Source organism: Salvelinus alpinus, chromosome 7 (genome assembly GCF_045679555.1).
Source record: "Salvelinus alpinus chromosome 7, SLU_Salpinus.1, whole genome shotgun sequence".
Lineage (NCBI taxonomy): Eukaryota > Metazoa > Chordata > Actinopteri > Salmoniformes > Salmonidae > Salvelinus > Salvelinus alpinus.
The window spans coordinates 56,410,067-56,432,285 of record NC_092092.1 but is presented as its reverse complement, the minus strand read 5'-3'; the positions used below and the strand labels follow the sequence as shown (position 1 = coordinate 56,432,285).

Here is a 22,219-nt window from a genome sequence, read left to right as displayed (position 1 = left end):
GGGACTGGTAATATTTTCATGTGTTCCAAAACATTTTATCATGTACACCTTTTTCATACTCAGACAATGACATGATTCAATGGGCAGACGACATCTAGTGGGGGGAACTGACAAAATAAATTAACATTTGTATTTGGGTACCCATCTAGGGATTATGCCAAAACACAAAATGTACTTGATAAAATCAATAATCCAGGTCATCTGTAGATTTTGGAGGTGTATTAAGTATTTTAATCGGATCCCCATTAGCTCCAAAGACTGACTATACTACAATAACAATTTATTTATACTACCGGTCAAAAGTTTTAGAACACCAACTCATTCCAGGATTTTTCTTTATTTTTACTATTTTCTACATTCTAGACTTAGTGAAGACAACACTATGAAATAACACATGGAATCATGTAGTAACCAAAAAAGTGTTAAACAAATCAAAATCTATTTTATATTTGAGATTTTTCAATCAGCTACCCTTTGCCTTGATAGCTTTGCACACTTTGCATTCTCTCAACCAGCTTCACCTGGAATGTTTTTCCAACAGTCTTGAAGGAGTTCAGCTGAGCTTGTTGGCTGCTTTTCCTTCCCTCTGCAGTCCAACTCATTCCAAACCAGCTCAATTTGTTTGAGGTCGGGGGATTGTGGAGGCCAGGTCATCTGATGCAGCACTCCATCACGCTCCTTGGTAAAATAACCCTTACATGGCCTGGAGGTGTGTTTGGTCATTTCCCTAATGAAAAACAAATGATAGTCCCACTAAGCGCAAACCAGATGGGATGGCATATTGCTGCAGAATGCTGTGGTAGCCATGCTGGTCAAGTGCCTTGAATCGTAAATAAATCACAGACAGTGTCACCAGCAAAGCACCCCCACACCATAACACCTCCTCCATGCTTTACGGTGGGAACCACACATGCGGAGATCATCCTTTCACCCACACTGTGTTTCACAAAGACACGGAGGCTGGAACCAAAAATCTCCAATTTGGACTCCAGACTAAAGGACAAATTTCCACCGGTCAAATGTCCATTGCTCGTGTTCCTTGGCCCAAGCAAGTCTTCTTATTGGTGTCCTTCAGTAGTGGTTTCTTTGCAACACAGTCTCCTCTGAACAGTTGATGTTGAGATGTGTCTGTTACTTGAACTCTGTGAAGCATTTATTTGGGCTGCAATTTCTGAGGCTGGTAACTCTAATGAACTTATCCTGTGAAGCAGAGGTAACTCTGGGTCTTCCATTCCTGTGGCGGTCCTCATGAGAGCTAGTTTCATCATAGCTCTTGATGTTTTTTTCAAAGTTCTTGACATTTTCCGTATTGACTGACCTTCATGTCTTAAAGTAATGATGGACTGTCGTTTCTCTTTGCTTATTTGAGCTTTTCTTGCCATAATATGGACTTGGTCTATTACCAAACAGGGCTATCTTCTGTATACCACATCTACCTTGTAACAACACAACCGATTGGCTCAAACGCATTAATTTAAGAAGGAAAGAAATCCCACAAATTAACTTTTAACAAGTTACACCTGTTAATTGAAATGCATTTCAGGTGACTACCTCGTGAAGCTGGTTGAGAGAATGCCAAGTGTGCAAAGCTGTCATCAAGGCAAAGGGTGGCTATTTGAAGAGTCTCAAATATAAAATAGTTTTTGATTTGTTTAGCACTTCTTTGGTTACTACATGATTCCATATGTGTTATTTCATAGATTTGATGTATTAACTATTATTCTACAATGTAGAAAATAGAAAAAATAAAGACAAACCCTGGAATGAATAGGTGTTCTAAAACTTTTGACCGGTAGTGTATATTTTGATTTGTCTGTCAGTAAGTTTAGAAAGCAAGTGTACAAAATGAAATTATAATGTGCTAAACCCATTCATGTCCGTTATGGACATAAATGGGTTTAGCACATTCTGTAGATTCCGCATTAGTAGCCCTCCATTAAAATCTACATTAGCCATCAGCACAAGGGTAAGCATGACCGCCCGAAGGATCTTTGTAAATGTAGTTTTATAACTTCAAGGCATAATGGCATTGACAAAACTACAAGCCCTACAGGTCAATTCGACTGCGGACGCGGAAGTGAATGAATTCGTAGTTTGAAAAAGTTTTCATGACAGCAGTATTGTTAATTTTCTGACTCTTTGCTTGTGCCTGTGAATTCCTCATTCGGGATACCAAAGGTAAAACAGTGCTTTATCTAATAATTTACGACTATTTGGTGAACAGTAAACCGTCGTTTAAAATAGTTAGAAAATAAATTATGTAAGCTTAGAAAGCTTAGCTAGCTAACAAGCGCACTGTAACGTTAGCTAGTTAAGTTCAGCGTGCGGTACACTAAATTACTTTATCCTAACAGCTATCTGAAATATTGTAGTGTGCCCTGTGTACTAGATAGAAAAAGGATTGCTATTATAATTATAACTAATGCTCCAACTTGCTATGGTATGATAGGGCTACACGGTTGTCTGTAAAAATAGTGAATTCTGTTGCTGTGCCTTTTATTTCTAGGTAACGTTAACTAATTACACAGTTGAAAACCTGTTTTCAGTCATGCATTCCTTATGTTACTAAGTCTGTGCCTGTCTGACTGTCATGGTAGAGAAAATCATGGCATGTCACTTAATTTGCTTTTTGGCACCACATCTTTAGAACACCTGTCATTGCTGTTGGCTATGTTGCCTGTAACACTTAAATGGTGTTTTGATGACAGTCATTTCATTATGATTTGAAAATGTCTAGCAAGGTGTAAGATTGATATAGTCTCTAGCTAGAGTAGGTTTAATGTTAGTTGATATTGGCCTGGTTGACTTTTCCCCCTTTAGGTATTTTTTTAAATTTATTTAACCTTTATTTAACCAGGTAGTCTAGTTGAGAACAAGTTGTCATTTACAACTGGCCAAGATAAAGCAAAGCAGTTTGACACATACATCAACACAGAGTTACACATGGAATAAACAAACATACAGTAGAAAAAAAAGTATACATATACAGTGTGCAAATGAGGTAAGATAAGGGAGGTAAGGCAATAAATAGGCCATGGTGGCGAAGTAATTACAATATAGCAATTAAACACTGGAATGGTAGATGTGCAGAAGATGAATGTGCAAGTAGAGATACTGGGGTGCAAAGGAGCAAGATAAATTAATTAATAAATACATTATGGGGATGAGGTAGTTGGATGGGCTATTTACAGATGGGCTATGTACAGGTGCAATAATCAGTGAGCTGCTCTGACAGCTGACAGGTGCTGCTATGGTGACCAGTGAGCTGAGATAAGGCAGGGATTTACCTAGCAAAGACGATGACCTGGATGACCTGGAGCCAGTGGGTTTGGCGATGAGTATGAAGCGAGGGCCAGCCAACGAGAGTGGACAGGTCACAATGGTGGGTAGTATATGGTGCTTTGGTGACAAAACGGATGGCACTGTGATAGACTGCATCCAATTTGTTGAGTAGAGTGTTGGAGGCTATTTTGTAAATGACATCGTCGAGGATCGGTAAGATTGTCAGTTTTACGAGGGTATGTTGAGTGAAGGAGGGCAGCATGAGTGAAGGAGGCTTTGTTGCGAAATAAGAAGCCGATTCTAGATTTAATTTTGGATTGGAGATGCTTAATGTGAGTCTGGAAGGAGAGTTTACAGTCTAACCAGACACCTAGGTGTTTGGACTTGTCCACATATTCTAAGTCAGAGCCGTCCAGAGTAGTGATGCTGTACGAGCGGGCAGGTGCGGGCAGCGATCGGTTGAAGAGCATGCATTTAGTTTTACTTGCATTTAAGAGCAGTTGTAGGCCACGGAAGGAGAGTTGTATGGCATTGAAGCTCGTCTGGAGTTTAGTTAACACAGTGTCCAAAGAAGAGCCAGAAGTATACAGAATGGTGTCGTCTGCGTAGAGGTGGATCAGAGAATCACCAGCAGCAAGAGCGACATCATTGATGTATACAGAGAAGAGAGTCGGCCCGAGAATTGAACCCTAGACTGCCAGAGGTCCGGACAACAGGCTCTCTGATTTGACACACTGAAATCTATCAGAGAAGTAGTTGGTGAACCAGGTAATTTGAGAAACCAAGTCTGTTGAGTCTGCCAATAAGAATGTGGTGATTGACAGAGTCAAAAGCCTTGGCCAGGTCGATGAATACGGCTGCACAGTAATGTCTCTTATCGATGGCGGTTATGATGGCTGAGGTGCACCCATGACCAGCTCTGAAACCAGATTGCATAGCGGAGAAGGTACGGTGGGATTCTAAATGGTTGGTAATCTGTTTGTTAACTTGGCTTTCGAAGACCTTAGAAAGGCAGGGTAGGATAGATATAGGTCTGTAGCAGTTTGGGTCAGGTATGTTCTGAAATTCCCTGACTTTGAAAGCTTGTGTTTAAAATTCCATAATTTCCGTGTCCTGGGGGAGCCATGCTCTCAGGTTGTGGAACATGTTGCTAGCCTGGCCAACACCAGACCACACAGCAAGATGGCGGCAACAGATAGGGCAGCTCTGCTTCGAGCTCCTAAATACTCACAATCATTTCGCTCTAAATACTCACAATCATTTCGCTACACCTGCAATAGCATCTGCTAAACATGTGTATGTGACAAATATAATTTGATAACACAAGGCACACACTGTTGGTATGGATTCCCTGTTGTCCAATGTTAAAGGTTGTTTTAGCGCTCCGTGTGTGGGTTTCAGCGAGAGAGACAAAGAACCAACCACTGTAAAAGTAGTCCCCTTCATAATCGACGCATCATGCCAACAACATCAAAGCGCCTCCACAGACTGGAGTCAGCCAGAGTGTCGCTTTAGCCAGGCACACATGCTGCTGCTGAGGAAGACTGACCTGCAACTGCTGCAGATCATCTTCCTGAATGTTCTGTGAGAGGTTGTAGATCTGGAAGAGAGACACAAACAATCACAATCATATTACAAACATTGACATCAATTATAACATAACATGAGTGCACAGCAGATCACCTGTATTGAGCTGGTCATGGTGCTGAGGGCAAAGAGTGTCTCCCCCTTTGAAGAGGGGGATGACCGCAGCAGCTTTCCAATCTTTGCGAATCTCAGACTATACGAAAGAGAGGTTGAACAGGCTAGTAATAGAGGTTGCAACAATTTCAGCAGATACTTTTAGAAAAAGAGGGTTCAGATTGTCTAGCCCGGCTGATTTGTAGGGGTCCAGATTTTGCAGATCTTTCAGAACATCAGCTATCTGGATATGGGGGAGGCTTGGGTGAGTTGCTGTGGGGGGTGCAGGGCTGTTGACCGGGGTAGGGGTAGCCAGGTGGAAAGCATGGCCAGCCGTAGAAAAATGCTTATTGAAATTCTCAGTTAGAGTGGATTCATCGGTGGTGACAGTGTTTCCTAGCCTCAGTGCAGTGGGCAGCTTGGAGGAGGTGCTCTTATTTTCCATGGACTTTACAGTGTCCCAGAACATTTTTCAGTCTGTGCTACAGGATGCAAATTTCTGTTTGAAAAAGCTATCCTTAGCTCTCCTAACTGTCTGTGAATATTGGTTCCTAACTTCCCTGAAAAGTTGCATATCACGGGGGCTATTCGATGCTAATGCAGAACGCCACAGGATGTTTTTGTGCTGGTCAAGGGCAGTCAGGTCTGGAGAGAACCAAGGGCTATATCTGTTCCTTGTTAAAAAAAAATTGAATGGGGCATGCTTATTTAAGATGGTGAGGAAGGCACTTTTAAAGAATAACTAGGTATCCTCTACTGACGGGATGAGGAGGCTTCTAGGTGGAGGTAGCGGTCCTGCTGCTGAGTTGTTGCCCTCCTACGGCCTCCTCCACGTCTCCTGATGTACTGGCCTGTCTCCTGGTAGCGCCTCCATGCTCTGGACACTACGCTGACAGACACAGCAAACCTTCTTGCCACAGCTCGCATTGATGTGCCATCCTGGATGAGCTGCACTACCTGAGCCACTTGTGTGGGTTGTAGACTCCGTCTCATGCTACCACTAGAGTGAAAGCACCGCCAGCATTCAAAAGTGACCAAAACATCAGCCAGGAAGCATAGGAACTGAGAAGTGGTCTGTGGTCACCACCTGCAGAACCACTCCTTTATTGGGGGTGTCTTGCTAATTGCCTATAATTTCCACCTTTTGTCTATTCCATTTGCACAACAGCATGTGAAATTTATTGTCAATCAGTGTTGCTTCCTAAGTGGACAGTTTGATTTCACAGAAGTGTGATTGACTTGGAGTTACATTGTGTTGTTTAAGTGTTCCCTTTATTTTTTTGAGCAGTGTATATACGTGGGACACAACAAAGACGTCTGACTGCTACGCCATCTTGGTTATACAATAATGGTTCCCATCTTGCCGTGGGCATGGGCGGCTACAAGCAATGCAACAAGGAGCCTCATTGAGAGGGTTAAAAGAATCTGCATGGATGTGGAGCATGCACTAGCCGGCAGCTGGGTTGATGCATCACACATTACCTTAGACATAGTCCTGCACAGAGCCCAACATTGTCTAATGATGAAAGCTTATCTGTGTATAAACTATGAATCATTTCTCACTGGGCACTGGGTTCTCCTCAGAAAAAACAAAAAGTTACTGTGCTTTTTATATGCCTCAGTGTGAGCTTGAATTGTTTATACAGGGAGTATGTAATGGGTAGCCTGACGACACACTCAATTCTTCAGATGCTGCTCTGACGTTCGCTACATACTTCAGTCTGAGACTGCCGTCATTGAAGTCGTTTATGGTGAGGGGTGTTGTAGGAAAGTCATCAGCGATTGGATCGTCTCTAACCAATCAGAGTATCAAAGCCAATGACAAACCCATCGGTTTCTGGACCAATCAGACAGCCCCGAATGTGTTTGCGCTCTGTGAAGGGTCGGTGATGTACTCGGATCAAGAATTGGAAGATTCGAATATGCTGAGCCGAGGGGCATCGGTCTATGGTCCGTGGCGGGAACGGGTAAAAGCGATGAGGGAGGAGCAGTAATCCACCGCTCGGTCATGTTGTCAACAAGGCAGCATGGTCCAGAAACATACATCTCTTTTCCATATAATGTTTGAATTTTCAATCACTTTTGCATGTGAAAACACAGAATCCTACTTCTTACTCCACGTGCTTAATTACGTCACTTTCGTTTTGAACCGACTTCGCTGTGGGCTTTGAACAGGGCACCTGGCTCACGCCCGGGAGGCAGCCCGGTTCCAAAACTAATGCAATTAACTTCAACCTGGTGCAAAACACACCTACCTGGGCACCCGGACCAGTTTAATCGAATCCCTTCACTCATTGCTGGGAAGAAACGAATGTCTGTGGGCGTAGCGTTTAGTCGGAGCAAGGAGTCTGGATAGCCAGGCAATGTAATGGGAAGGAAGTCGCCAAAGTTGTAACACCGATTAGTTATACAGTATTATCAGTTCTGATAATAGCTTGATGTGAGGCAGGCCTAAATCTAACCTACTCTAACATGAAACATTTCACGTCTCAGCTTTGCACCATTATTAATGTCAAAATCTTGTGTGTCTCTTCACCCACAGGGAACGATGGGGAGTGAGCCAGGCCCAGTCCAGATTGTGACAGTTTGCAAGGAGGATCACTCCTTTGCCTTGGACACAGAGGCTCTGAGAAGGGTTCTGCTGGCACCGGAGGTCCGGGACAAACATGTGGTGGTGCTCTCAGTGGCTGGGGCCTTCCTGAAAGGCAAGAGCTTTATTCTGGACTTCATGCTCCGCTACATGTACAGGAAGGTCAGTGTTTCTGAAATTAGAACATACACACCCATGGTCCTAAGCTTCGTTCAAAGTTCAATATTTGATTAGTTTTATATCACATTCAGGTAACTGTATGTATGTGAGATGTGTGTTATACCTGTGCTCCTTGTACCCTCCATGCCTGTTAGACTGTCTGTTTCTGTCTGAGGGACTCTATATTCCTGCAGACATACAGTTAATGCCAAAATAAAGGAAAAACTGGCATAAATGAGGAATACAAAGTATATTGAAAGCTGGTGCTTCCACACAGGTGTGGTTCCTGATTTAATTAAGCAATTAACATCCCATCATGCTTAGGGTCATGTCTAAAAATGCTTTGCAGGCCATTATTTTGGCTACCATGGCTATGTCCCCATAGGCTGACAATGCCCCCATCCACAGGGCACGAGTGTTCACTGAATGGTTTGATGAGCATGATAACGATGTAAACCATATGCACTAGGCCGTCACCAGATCTCAACCCAATTGAACACTTATGGGAGATTCTGGAGCGGCGCCTGAGACCGGGTTTTCCACCACCATCGTCAAAACACCAAATGATGGAATGTCTTGTGGAAGATTAGTGTCGCATTGTCCCTCCAATAGAGTTCCAGACACTTGTAGAATCTATGTCAAGCTGCATTGAAGCAGTTCTAGCTCGTTGTGGCCCAACACCCCTTTAAGACACTTTATGTTGGTGTTTCCTTTATTTACAGTTACCTGTATCTCTCCCTGTGACCTGAATTGTTTCATGATGTCAGACTTATTCCCAGGGCTGCTGCCAAGTCAGACCAGTCAGTAATGTGTAGTGGTGTCTGTGTTCCTCCAGAAGCATGGTGAGGAATGGCTGGGCCAGGATGATGAGCCCCTGACTGGGTTCAAATGGAGGGGGGGCTCAGAGCCAGAGACCACCGGCATCCAGCTGTGGAGTGAGGTCTTCCTGGTGGAGAAGAGCGATGGAACAGAGGTACTGACTCCAACATTCAAAACAATGCGCTTAGGAATGATTCTGCCATTGTGCTAGAAGGTTGTTTGGGCACTGGAACTGAAAAGTGTGCAGAGTGTAATGTTTATGTTGGTGTTATGTATTTGATTGATTGATTGATGGTTGGTTGGATTTATTGATTTCTACCCTCTATAAGGTGGCAGTATTACTGATGGACACTCAGGGTGCATTTGATAACCAGTCAACCGTGAAGGATTGTGCCACAATCTTTGCCCTCAGCACCATGACCAGCTCAATACAGGTGATCTGCTGTGCACTCATGTTATTTGTTATAATTGATGTCATAATTGATGTCAATGTTTGTAATTTGTTTGTGTCTCTCTTCCAGATCTACAACCTCTCACAGAACATTCAGGAAGATGATCTGCAGCAGTTGCAGGTCAGTCTTCCTCAGCAGCAGCATGTGTGCCTGGCTAAAGCGACACTCTGGCTGACTCCAGTCTGTGGAGGCGCTTTGATGTTGTTGGCATGATGCGTCGATTATGAAGGGGACTACTTTTACAGTGGTTGGTTCTTTGTCTCTCTCGCTGAAACCCACACACGGAGCGCTAAAACAACCTTTAACATTGGACAACAGGGAATCCATACCAACAGTGTGTGCCTTGTGTTATCAAATTATATTTGTCACATACACATGTTTAGCAGATGCTATTGCAGGTGTAGCGAAATAATTGTGAGTATTTAGGAGCTCGAAGCAGAGCTGCCTTATCTGTCGCCGCCATCTTGTTGCGTGGTCTGGTGTTGGCCAGACTAGCAACCTGTTCCACAGCTGGATCTTATAAAGAAGCTATCCTTTTTCCTTTCTGTGCCCCCAAATCTTTAGACGTTCTGGTAAAGTAACCCGGTTGTTTGCTAGTTAATGAGGTAACATGGCTAAACCAGGTGTAAACAAATGCATGTGAGTGGTTTTGGAACAACCTGTGACATGGTTTATGAACAGGGTCTAAAAACAAATGTTTTGGTCCACCAGCCACGTTGGCAGGTAAATGTCCACAACAATGCTTTAACCACATCAGGATAACACTTTTGGTGTTTGGAGGGTATAGTTGCCCTTTTAATTTCAATTGTGCACCTCAAGAGACTGGTGTTTGGCTGGCTGTGTTTCTGTACTGCATCTGCAATAGCAGAGTTTGCGAACCAAAAGACCACCCAAGTGAAACAAATCATCACGATATTGTATCATTTTGCCAGATAAGACTACTTTTCAGTTAACATTTCATTTATAAAGTTTTATGGGAAAGCATTTAGAAACGACTGTTTCGACATCAATAACTGGATACACAAAGTGTAGGCACAGGCATTCTCACTTCAGAAAGTTGCAAGAAGTACAAATCACTGATGCATTTTTTTTTTGACTTCACTGTAGTAAAAGATTAAATGAAATGTCAGGTCGCACAGCAAAATGCAGACCAAAATGGTCGCACTTTAGAGCCCTTCATGAAGGCCACATTATTTACAGTATCTGTTTCTAATAGCAATTGCAGTACCTCAAGTTAATTTAGCCATTTCTATATATATATAATATTTCTTTTTTTTCTTGTGAATAATTAATTACACCCTGTGTGTTCTGTCTTCGTCCAGCTGTTCACAGAGTATGGTCGCCTCGCCATGGATGAAATCTATCTGAAGCCCTTTCAGGTATGTGAACCACAGTCTTATAAATATCAAGAAAATGTTCATTGATCATTTAGGATCTAGACCAATTATCTTGAAGTGCATTTTGAACTTACTCGCAGGCACTTTTTATGGTATTATTTTTCCAACTTAAAGTGCCTTGTTTTTACCATACCGTGGTCTCTTTCTATTCTCCCTTTTTCCCACAGTCTCTGATGTTCCTAATCAGGGATTGGAGCTTTCCCTATGAGTATAAATATGGGCTAAACGGAGGCAGACAGTTCCTGGATAAACGTCTACAGGTACTAGTCCCTTTTCAGGGTACAAATTTAAGTGCTTTTTGTTGCTTTGCACTGTGTAAGATACAATAGTAAATTCAACCATGTTCAGTTATGCAGTGGTGATAGTAACCAGTATGTGTGATGTTGTGCAGGTGAAGGAGACCCAGCATGAGGAACTACAGACAGTGAGGGAACACATTCATTCCTGCTTCACCTCCATCAACTGTTTCCTGCTACCACATCCTGGGTTGAAGGTGGCCACCAGCCCCGCTTTCAAAGGCCGGCTTAGTGGTATGGCTGCCCCCTTGTCCATCATGTTAATCAATCTAATGATAACCAATTAACTTGATCTGATTCAACCCTGTGTCTCAGATGTGGCTCCCGAGTTTAAAAAGGAGCTACGCAACCTCATCGCCACACTGCTGCACCCCAACTGCCTGGCTGAGAAAGAGATCAACGGCAACAAAGTCACCTGCAGGGGCCTGCTGGAGTTCTTCAAGGTGAGACAGCCTTTAGCCCTCTGAGGTTCATGCCAGGTTTGTATCATTATGTCATGTTTGACAGTGTAATGTTTGTGATTACAGGCATACATCAAGATCTACCAGGGTGAAGACTTGCCACACCCGAGGTCTATGCTGCAGGTACACACCCATTAAAACCACTTAGGTTTTCCACTTTGAGAGTAAAGTAATATTCCACTGTATTGCTCAACAGAGGAATATAATGCTAATATTGAGGATGTTCATAAGTCTTGAGGTGTTCTTGGATGTCACTAGTCCACTGCCACTAAATGTACTGTATGTCTCTTTCACAAGGCCACAGCAGAGGCCAACAACTTGGCAGCTGTGGCAGCAGCCAAAGACCAGTATTACAAGAACATGGAGAAGGTGGGTTTGTAATGTTGACAAAGAAAGTGTATTTTTTCTGATAGAACAATTCCTCTTAACACTCATAAGATCTCACCTTGCATTCTGTTTTCCTCTCTCCTGCTATTGTCCTGAAGGTCTGTGGGGGAGACCTTCCCTATGTGGCTCCTGCCTCTCTGGAGGAGAAGCACCACTTCTTCCTCCAGGAGTCCCTCCATGTCTTCTCCTCCACCAAGAAGATGGGAGGGCAGGAGTTCTGCGACCGCTACCGAGACCAGCTTGAGGCCGAGCTGGTAGAACTGTGGCAGTCTTTCAGCAAGCACAATGAGGTAAGAGTCACACCACATACATTTTTGTCAGTAAAAACATTGTATTTTCCATTTTAAATTCACTGATGATAAATTCAAGGTAGAATTATTTAAATCAACAGATCAACCTTATAATTAATATTATTTTATTTTATTTCTCTTTGCAAGTCAAAGAATGTCTTCAGTGCATTCCGGACGCCCGCAGTGCTTTTTGTCCTTGTGTGCTTCCTGTACGTGCTGTCAGGGCTGTTGCTCTTCATCGGCCTGGCTACAATTGCTTTGATATGTGACTGTGTCTTGGGCCTGGCCATGGTCGCCATGCTCACCTGGAGCTTCATACGCTATTCGGGAAAATACCGGGGGCTGGGGGGAGCCATCGACCAGACAGCAGACGTCATACTGCAGCAGGTGAGCACATTGTCTGAATTGTGTGTGTGTGTGTGTGTGTGTGGGCCGATCACATTTGGTGTACAGAGTTTGCAGTTGGACTGTAAAAAAACTAAGCATAGTTATTGTTTGTAAACTTTTGTAAGAATCCACATTTTCCACCTTAGAAGTAGTTCAAGTACCCCTGTTTAATCATGTCCTTTTTCTTTCAGGCCACTGTGGTATTGAACAAGTCGAGGCCAGTGGTGGCTGAGATGAGAAAATCCAGCTAGATGGCCTTGACCCCATTTATCTTAATGCAATACAACATGCACACAATACAAGCACACATCCCAGCACTAAAGCCTTACCATGCTACCCAATGGAACCAACAGATTATTATAATGGCAGTGGGAGGTCAACATGATGCACATTCACCAGCATCTTTTCAATCGCACAATTTTACACTACATACAAAGGTTATATCAGCGTCTATCTACATAAAGATGAGACCATACTCTTACAGAGTATCTGGGGCAAGGTGCATTCTCAGACCCATGGGGTTGTTTATTCGCCTGGACCTGTTTTTAAAATTGACTGACACTGCCATTCTCACACACTTCCCCTCATTTATATAGACAACCCAGTGATGTTTACGTAGACATACTAGACCCAAGTATTGTATTATTGGACATGCCATGGATTTGAATGCGTCATAATCTATGTATCCTTTGTGACCAATGCTTAGTACTAGGAGGCTGGCCAGGGCGCTTTTAAGTCATGTTAGACTTAAGCAGTGTATCCTCCTGATGCAATTTACCTATGCTATGCTGTGCTGTAATGGGGTATACCAGTTATACATGTAGCCAGATCTTTTTGACTTAATGCTGTTTTCTTTATACCGCTCTGTGGCCTTGTGCACATTCCTTCCCATTCCCCGTTTTGCATTATGCACCTTATTTGCATCCCCTTATCCATGTCAGGGATTCCTTGTACTGCTTTCTCTTCTTTCTTGATACCATGATTGGTGACTCTAAAACACAAGCCCACTTTAGAGGCGGTGCAAGTGCTGATGCATTCCACCTTTAATTTTTAGACTGCTTCACTGCTTGTAACTTGACCAAAATGTCGTACGGTACATTACTTCTGAACTTGGAAGGTTGGTTAAGAGATGTTAGTTGCACTTACTTGAGAAATAAATGCTCCAAAGATGTTATATGTAAGATCTTTCAATACAGAGGATTGCTTGAAAGGAGTTTGTGATCACTTTGAATTTATGGGAACCGTTTTCTTAACTGATTGTGTGTAAGCAGGTGATGGGTATTGTGAGGCGGTTCAGTGACCTGTCAGCCAAAGAACTACTTATAAACATAGGGGTACAATAAAAGGCAAGAGACCTCTTCCTCAGAATCCAGATAAATCAACACAGTTCTGGAAGTTCCATTGTCTCTGACATTCCTTTTGCACATTCCATATCTATGTTCCATTCCATTGTTGAGGAGGCTACTATTGGAGGGATTTTTCCGCAATTACTATTGCACTCTCCCTCCTCTCTGTACAATTACATTTGAACTCATTCCACAAATAAAAAATATTACAGATGTATGAAATTCATGTTCTCATTATTTCTTCCTTTTTTTAAATCATCTTTAGCAATGGTATTTTGTTGGGCCTTGGTAACTGAAATGTTTTAATTTTTAAGAAATTCATGCTTAAGCCAAATAAAATGCATAAGACCTGTGTAAGCTTGGTTGAGTTCTTGATTAGTTAATCACATATACCGATTTCACTTTGTCATGCCAAATGTTTTTTAAATTATTGATTCTGGTCTTCCTTTTATGGAGAGGGTGTCAATATTGAATGGATAAAGGGAAGGACGACATTAACGATAGTATAAAGATCGCAATCTATTGCTTTCTAAAAATACAGTTAATCATGCTAGTCTTCACATAACTGAAATAGGAAAAATAAGTTTGGTGGTCAGTCTTGCAATGGTAATGATGATGAATCAATCACAACTTGACTGTTAGTTGGCATCAAGCAGGGTTATTTAAATTATTCATAATTTCGGACAGGTTTTAGTGTTGTACACTGCTTAGTTGGCTCGTCGTCCATTCATACTCCAGCGTCAGAACCGTTCCCTCGTTTTATTATTATCTTGTTCCTCCTACTTTCCCCCTCCTTGCTGTCACTCCTTTCTATACTGCACAATGCTGCTCCCACTAACAGTGCGTAATGTGCGTAGTGAAATTTGCTATAGCGAAAATCATGTCCTGTTTCCTTATATGGTGATCGGCGTCGCGGGCCGCCTTGTTGAACCGAGGCGCGTGCACTGCTGTCGCCACCATTCGCTTCCATATTTGGAAGTGAGTTCAACAAACCTTCTACAGGGGGTGTGGTGAGGCGAGACCGAATACTTTGCTATTATGGATTCTACACTATGAAATATTATTATTCTCGTGTCTGAATAGCATAGGTGTCCGTAGTACTATATTATTCACACATCATCTCTGTGTTGCAGGGAGCATGTTTTCCCAAAGTATTTTTTCTGTTGATGTCAGTGCCTCAGCTCAGGCATAAAAGTAACCACATTTTATGTTTTATTTTGACAAACATGAAACGTTATACAGAAGGGTTTAGAATTTATATTCCCACCATGCTCTACGTTAAATCTCATGACCACTTTTTCCTGGAGATGCTCGCGCTCCCCACCCCATCATCAATCACGCGCAGTTTAGCGCGTCCACGTGGTGTATCAAGTGTGTGCGAGACATTACAGACGCTGCATCACAGCTCATTCAATTTCTATCCAGACGCCGACCAATTCAGAGACAGCTATGGTACGTTTCCATTTAACAACTAGCTAGCTCTGTGGCATATAATTGAAAATATATTGTCATTGGAGTGTGTCTCGTCTTAAAGCAATGTATTTTAGCTCATGAACAGAGTTCATTTTGAAATGAACTCGACAGCATCAAATTGTCCCAGTCGGGTCAGCTGTGAGTGACTTCAATCCTGCTGTGTTCAGGAACGTTTGCTAGCTGGATGTTGAATCTTGGATGGTATTAAATAGTTTTAAAATGCTTTGAATCACAGGTGACTGGCCTTTCCTCGAAAGCTTGTTTTATCCAGGTGTATGCTCGTCTCCTCTTGCCGTTTTAATCGCATAGTGTAGAAAGAAAACGACCTCAAAACAACTGGCGCCATTTCCTTCCTCCCAATGCTTCACTAAGTAAGGCCTAATGCCCCGTCTAGCACTTCGAGTCGCAAGTAGCAGCCTATTCCATCCGCATATTCATATGCTGTCAAGTTAGCTAACTAGTTAGTACTGCCCGGTGCTACTCCTCTCCCCGTTAATTTACCAGCTGGCTAAGTAACTGTGTATCTGGCTTTGTATTCGCCGGTGCTAACAGCTAAGTTAGCATGGCTAACGGTGTGCATTTTCTGTGCATGCGCATACCGTAGCTACGTTCGCCATTTAGGAAGCTAGTTAATTTGATTTACACATCCTTTGTCTTGGTCCGCACGAGCCCCTTGATTTTTAACTATCGTGCGCAGGTGCCATGCCAATTGACTAACGTTAGCTTGAATTATAGTACTTAGCGTTAGCTAAATTTGCAACGATAAAATAATCAAGTTAGCGGGCTGGTATTTTCAAGACATCGTTTTGCCTGTATATAGTGCACATGTGCGACCACTGCATTCATGGCCCCACCCTGGTTTTTGGTGCAAAGAGCATTTTTGCACCAGTAGCCAACTAGCTATTAAATGTGTATCCAGAGTAGCTTAATTTAGTGAGGGTGTAACAAAATCATACCAATGTTAGGCGAGCAATTTTTCACAACGGTGACACCCCTATCAATAGCTAAAGGTTTTGCATGTGGGCCTTTTGTCGTTGGCAAGTGTTGCGCACGACGTTCTTCCTGGTTTCTACGCATCAAGTTTTGACAAGTGGTGCATCAGAAAGAAGCACACGAGATGCTTGCGAACGACCAAATATAACTACTGTAGCCTACTACTCAAACAATTCGTCGTAAATGTTCGTGTAACACAGCTAGGTTGGCTTAACCCTGAATACATTTGCCGAATTATCAATATCGTGCTTGGACGGAAGTGCACATTCCAGTTTCTATTGTCATTGCTTTCCACATTAGATTCACCTGAATGAAAGGTTATACAAATTCAAATTGTTTTTTAGGGGGGTAAATCTCGATTTACATTAAATTTACTCGATTGATTAGAGCTATCCTATTTTCCCACTTGCTATTCATTTGTGAGGCCTTTATCATGTACCATTCTTGATCATATGAATAATGTATTACAACATGACATCAATGTGTTGGTTGTATTGTATATAAATAATGAATGGTCACTGTTGAACACGATGGGCATCTGATTCCTGCTGGGTAGTGAGATGGCTGGGTACAAGGGCTTGGCTGAGGGAAGTGCCGGTTCAGTCATGAAAAGGCCCAGCCACAGTAGTCTTCAGTGCCCTATGGGTGCAGTTGGACCGATTGGACAGCTGCAGGAAAAACAAACCAAAATGAGTTGTTCATTTCAGCTACTTGGTGAAGGATTTTGTTTTCAATTCATTTTAAGTGAATTGGAATAAAAAACGCACTGAGATTTTTTTTAACAGAATCTTGTTGTGTCTCCATCTAATATTTACCCCGTGTTTTACCCAAAAGGATCAGACTATTCTGTGTCCCTTAATGCTGGGTGACTCACTGGGCCATGGCTCCTGCGGACATGCTCTGACTTGGAGCCCAATGCCGGGCCACTGGTACTTTTCAGCTGGCATTTACATAATGGCTTACTATGAATTAAATACCTTCTCGCAAAGCAACTGTCTTAATGATGCAGAGGTTGTTGATTCTGTTCGCCACACGTCTTTAGTGTCACACCTGATGTGAACACAATTACACTAGCGCTTCAGTAACATAAACACTGGAGACAGACCGGTGTGGGTTAGGTCTTAGGTGCAAGTGAAGATTAGTCTCCAGAGCTACCGATGGGTTTGCAGTCAGGAACCTGACATGGCTGTGTCTTTTATCCTGTGCCGTGTTGAACCATTTGGTGAGATTTCTGGGTATTTTATGGTAGGAAGAAAGGGATCTCTGTTGCTCAGAGGAGAATGTTTTCTGCATGGAGGGACTAAAGGGGTATAATCTTCACTGGCTCATGGTATTGGTCTTTTCAAACAGGCATCCCCAGTCAGCGCTCTAGTCTGTGACTTGCTGCAGTGTGAAGAAACATTCATTGTCTGAAGAGCTCTCAGAATGGTAACAGGAGTGCTCATTGTTTTTGGAAGATGGCAGGATTTAGTGAAGATGCATAGCGATTGGCTGCTGTTTGCAAACACTGGCCTCTTCACCCTCTGTATGAGGCCCTTGCCCTTCCTAGAGTAAGTGATTGCCCTGAAAATTGAAGTCTGCCCTGGCAACGCTTTTTAAATCTTTGGCAGTCATTTCCCTCCTGTTCGTACGTCACTAATCCAAACGTGTCCAAACTCTCTGGGCTCATCACTAGATGATTACATCCTGAGCCCAATGTTTCTCTCACACAGGCCCTTGCCATCCACACACCCAGAGAAAACATGCCCACACCCTTCACACACAATATCCTTCAAACTGGGTCACTACACAGTGGCAGGGCTCTGGATGATATGAAGCAACTCTCAGGCCAGGAGTGCCATTTTTTTTTTAGCAGAAGGTGGGGTGACAGGATTGGCCAAAACCTGCCAGACGGGGAGGGATGTTACAGCAAGGTTTTTGACAGTTGGACACATCCTCTGCATGGGTTGACGTGATTCCTGTTGGGTAAAATGTCCTAATGGAAATCAGAAGACCGGCAAGGTTTATAGGGCTGTTGTGACTGAGGGATGTGGCTGTTATTTCCCACAGAGGATACATTGTCTGAGACCCACCCATACATTCTATGGCTTGATTCCTTTCCCAATCTTCACTCCCATGGCTACTTTACAGCAGTTTCTTGCATGGTTATCTTGCGTGCTGTAAACTTTTAGTTTTATAGGAGGGGGGGGGACCCTCCCTTTTTGAGATGCTTCAAAGCCACAACTGTTACTGGCCCTTATCAGGCAGTGGCGAACTACCAATACACACCTGTTACTCATCAGGGATGTTGGTGTGGGGAAAGGTTCAAAAAGCCCTCTGCTTTTTCTAAATGCCACTCCTGAGTCACTCTGTACATCATGCTGTTATGGCCACTGCCATGGATGGTGACTCGCATAATCCCCATTATCTTGAATGATCATGTGGGTAGAGGTCATAGAAACAGGATTGCCGTCTTGCTTATGGTGTCCCCCACCCATTGGACTAATGGGCATTCGTTCATCACTGCAAGTCATTGTGCTGCTACTTCCCTCTATTGCCTTCATCAGCTTTCCTTGAAGGGTCAATTCCTGCAGTGTGGTAAGTCTCAGGCCCCCTTCCAATTTATTCTGTGTTTTCTGTCCTGTCACACTTCTGTGCTGCCCATTAGGACTGGATAACCTCCATTGCTGCATAAACAAGACACGTCCTGTTTAGAAATGGAGCTGGAGTTTTAGATTTGTAATCAGTCGGTAATGATTGAATTGAATGGTTCATGAAGCCTGGGTTGCTGCAGACCATTCCGTTTTTTGTCCCTCATCCCTTGGATGCATATATGATCGTAATCTCTCTGTCCGTCTCTGCGCAGGCTTCCGGGGTGACAGTGACGGATGACGTTATCACAGTCTTCAACGAGATGAAAGTGCGCAAGTTGCAGGCAAACGAGGATGAGAAGAAGAAGAGGAAGAAGGCGGTGCTGTTCTGCCTTAGTGAGGACAAGAAGCACATTATCCTGGAGGAGGGTCAGGAGATCCTGACAGGAGATGTGGGCGTCACTGTCCAGGACCCCTACCTGCACTTTGTCAAGATGCTGCCACCAGATGACTGCCGTTACGCCCTCTATGACGCCACCTATGAGACCAAGGAGACCAAGAAAGAGGACCTGGTCTTCATCTTCTGGTAAGGGGAGCTTGGCTAGACTGAGGGGGGGGGGCATCACTCTACATTGTCTAGTATGGTGTCACTTGTTGAATGTTAAAATCAGTTTGCTTCTACACTCGGGATATAAGTTAAGCCATTTCCCCTACCTGACAGGGCCCCAGATGGTGCTCCCCTGAAGAGCAAGATGATCTACGCCAGCTCAAAAGATGCCATCAAGAAGAAGTTCACAGGTGAGGCACAGACAGTTGCAGATGGGAGAGACCTATTGGGCTCTTCAAATTAAATGCCATCTCCTTGCTTAAGCTTCCAGCTCTGTGATTGGAATGCATACATTTTTTGGGGTTTATATGCAGCGGTTAATTTGGAAGGGATGTAAATACAGCAATTTAGCTTTTATTAAAAAAGGTAAAGATGCCACCCAGTGCTCACTATCACCCTCTATCTTTGATGAACACGGATCTTAAACTATTTTCTAAAATTGTAGTCAACTCACTTAACCAAATTGGTGCATCCCGACCAAGGCAGGTTTGTTAAATATTTATCCTCAGATAACCGCCGTCTTTTGCGTGCATGCTTCATCAGAAACCAAAGCTCCTTGGGCAGTTCTCTCTCTCAACGCAGAAACAGTTTTGATAGACTGGTCAAATTTTTGGTCGGTTTTGGTACATATGGGAATTGGCTCTGATATGATTATGACTATATGCCTATCCCTTAGCCATAATAACAGGCAATAGCTTCTCTGTTTCCATTCAGAATAACTAGAAGTAGCAGGCAAGGCGGTCCCACCTCTGCTATTTTTGTCTGTGGAGCCCCTGGCCCAGGCAATTTGACAATCAAAAGAAATTACACCAACATCTCGCAATTCTACGGATCACGTCATCTCATTATACGCCGGCGATATCTTACTTTGTCTGGACAATGTATCTCAATCCCTCCCAAAAGCTTTGAAGATCATAGACAAATTCGGCATCATCTCAAATTACAGTACAAAGTTAATCTAACCAAATAAGCCCTACTGCCTTGACCCCAATGGAAGTCTCCATTACTTATGGAATCCCAATTGTTTCCCATTTTCAATATTTGGGAATATTTCTATTGTCAGACTTTAACAGAAAGCTCAAACAATTCAATCCAACCTCCAAAGGAGCAATATCCCTGTTGCTTTAACAATCCGAATATCTATTGTTAGAATTAATATTGCCATGGCTGAATTTCTATAGTTCAATGCGTCCCATGTCTCCCCATTTTGACTATTTGTATAAAATCCATAGTGCAATCTCAATGTAAATGGCAAGGTCAGATAAAATATTAACACAATTGCAGAGGGAAAGGCATAGAACTATCCGTACCAAATTTTAAATTGTATTTCCAGGCACTAACATTTTGTCCCATCCTAAATTGGTTTAGACATGATTCCTTCGCTATCTGGCTGAGTATAGAGATACATATGGTGTCTCCTATTGCACTGGAAGAGGTGGTCTTCACTGATATATCCCTTAAATAATTTAAACTACGCTTTGATCCTATTATTGCGCACCCAGTTTTCTATTTGGCGCAACATTGAAATAAAATAACTGGGAATCAACATGTCATGGCCATACTCTAATATTTCACAATACCTTGTGATCTGGAGGGTGATCTTTTGCATCCCCCCCCCCCATGCTCTAAATGTGGAATCTGTACCCTTACTGATATCATTGTCAGTAATGGTTTGATAACATTACCAGGCAACTCCATTTTTCTATGTTTATGACTTTGGTCAGCTATGGTGTGTGTAAGTCCATATTAGGAAGGTTTTCCTAATCGTTCGTATACTCAATGTGTGTGTGTTATTGACTGTATGATCTGAACCCTTTACGGGGGGGATTTCTTTACTAATAAAAATGTTTGTAAACTATTCTGTGTCCAATGTGATGCTAAATTTCCCCTCTGATTTTATTTTAGGTATCAAACACGAGTGGCAAGTGAACGGTTTGGAAGACATCAAGGACCGACGCACCCTTGCAGACAAGCTCGGAGGCTCATCGGTAGTCACCCTGGAAGGAAGCCCTATATAAATCTAGCCCCGGGCTTCAACTGAAGCCAAACACATCTGAGGGGTTTGGCTGTTCATTCCAATATGGTTGGGAGGAGGGGCAACGCAGGACCAGGATCATTTGTGGGACTGTTAGGGGGGGTGACAGTTTTCAAATTCCACAACTGCAGGCTTTCATTCCAATTCACACAACACAATGAAAATGAACAAAATATACACAAAAAGGAAAAAATAAATAACGTTTAAAAATATAAAAAAATACAAAATTGAAGGATGATTATGAAGACTAAATACACGAAGTAAATGTTTGAGGACAGGGTTTTGTTCTCTCTGGATTCCATTAGAATGACGATCGCAGAGAAAGGGACTGGCAACAACTCCACAATTCCAACTATTGAATCCTCCAAGATATTATTCTTAATTATACTACTACCTTTTTTGCCTAACTTCCAGTTACGTTTTCTAAGTGTGTATAGCTGAGACTAGGTGTAGTACAAAACCATTTATTCTTGATTTGCACAAGATTCATCAACCTATTCCAGGGTAACACATTTGCTTTTATTTTATTTATTTTTTTACATGCAAATTCCAAAAATGTTGAAGTAATTTGTTATTTCCAGTCTGAGTAAAAACAACATGGCATTGATGTAATAATTTAACACATTCCTTAAACAACAGGTTCTGGTAGGGTTAGAAGTATGAAGGTAAGATGGGGGTGATTTATTTGAACAGCCTGTGTTCAGAACTTGGGCTGGTATTGAATCGGTGGATGTTTTGTATGGTCTCTTGTCTCTAATAAAAAGGCACTAAACGAGTAACCTTTTACTGCATTTTTTTTGTCTAGTGATTAAGTAGTGGCAAGCTAATACTGTTGATAGTTTAGCCTGTTCACATCCTGAGGCTGTGTTTTTGCTTGATTCCTATTGAGTGTCACAGCGGCCTGGGTAAAAAAAAACTGGAGTACTGTTGATCTATTAAACGATTGGTTGGTGCTGCAACCTGCTTACAAGGGGCTGCTGTGGTGATGTTTGTTA

The 22,219-nt window shown here is 42.7% G+C and overlaps 2 protein-coding genes across 2 annotated transcripts; both read left to right on the top strand.

The window, feature by feature from the left end:
- Positions 1-2,046: 2,046 nt before the first annotated feature.
- LOC139581264 (atlastin-3-like) lies at positions 2,047-13,768 on the top strand. The gene is made up of 14 exons (XM_071410832.1): positions 2,047-2,178; positions 7,505-7,714; positions 8,547-8,684; positions 8,860-8,964; positions 9,052-9,102; positions 10,305-10,361; positions 10,547-10,639; positions 10,771-10,909; positions 10,991-11,118; positions 11,203-11,259; positions 11,434-11,505; positions 11,622-11,813; positions 11,961-12,200; positions 12,392-13,768. Exons 2-14 carry the CDS (start codon positions 7,511-7,513, stop codon positions 12,449-12,451), a joined length of 1,536 nt encoding a protein of 511 aa, XP_071266933.1. The 5' UTR covers positions 2,047-2,178; positions 7,505-7,510; the 3' UTR covers positions 12,452-13,768.
- Positions 13,769-14,551: 783 nt separating this feature from the next.
- Positions 14,552-22,003, top strand: LOC139581288 (cofilin-2-like). Its single transcript, XM_071410880.1, has 4 exons — positions 14,552-14,998; positions 18,858-19,168; positions 19,304-19,380; positions 21,095-22,003. Exons 1-4 carry the CDS (start codon positions 14,996-14,998, stop codon positions 21,205-21,207), a joined length of 504 nt encoding a protein of 167 aa, XP_071266981.1. The 5' UTR covers positions 14,552-14,995; the 3' UTR covers positions 21,208-22,003.
- Positions 22,004-22,219: the final 216 nt, after the last annotated feature.

Coding starts and splice junctions, on each gene's coding strand:
- LOC139581288 (XM_071410880.1), top strand. Junction 19,169..19,303: donor GACCTGGTCTTCATCTTCTG/GTAAGGGGAGCT, acceptor CCTACCTGACAG/GGCCCCAGATGGTGCTCCCC. Junction 19,381..21,094: donor CATCAAGAAGAAGTTCACAG/GTGAGGCACAGA, acceptor ATTTTATTTTAG/GTATCAAACACGAGTGGCAA.
- LOC139581264 (XM_071410832.1), top strand. CDS start 7,511: ATGGGGAGTGAGCCAGGCCCAGTCCAGATTGTGACAGTTTGCAAGGAG. Junction 7,715..8,546: donor TCCGCTACATGTACAGGAAG/GTCAGTGTTTCT, acceptor GTGTTCCTCCAG/AAGCATGGTGAGGAATGGCT. Junction 11,119..11,202: donor GCCTGCTGGAGTTCTTCAAG/GTGAGACAGCCT, acceptor TTGTGATTACAG/GCATACATCAAGATCTACCA.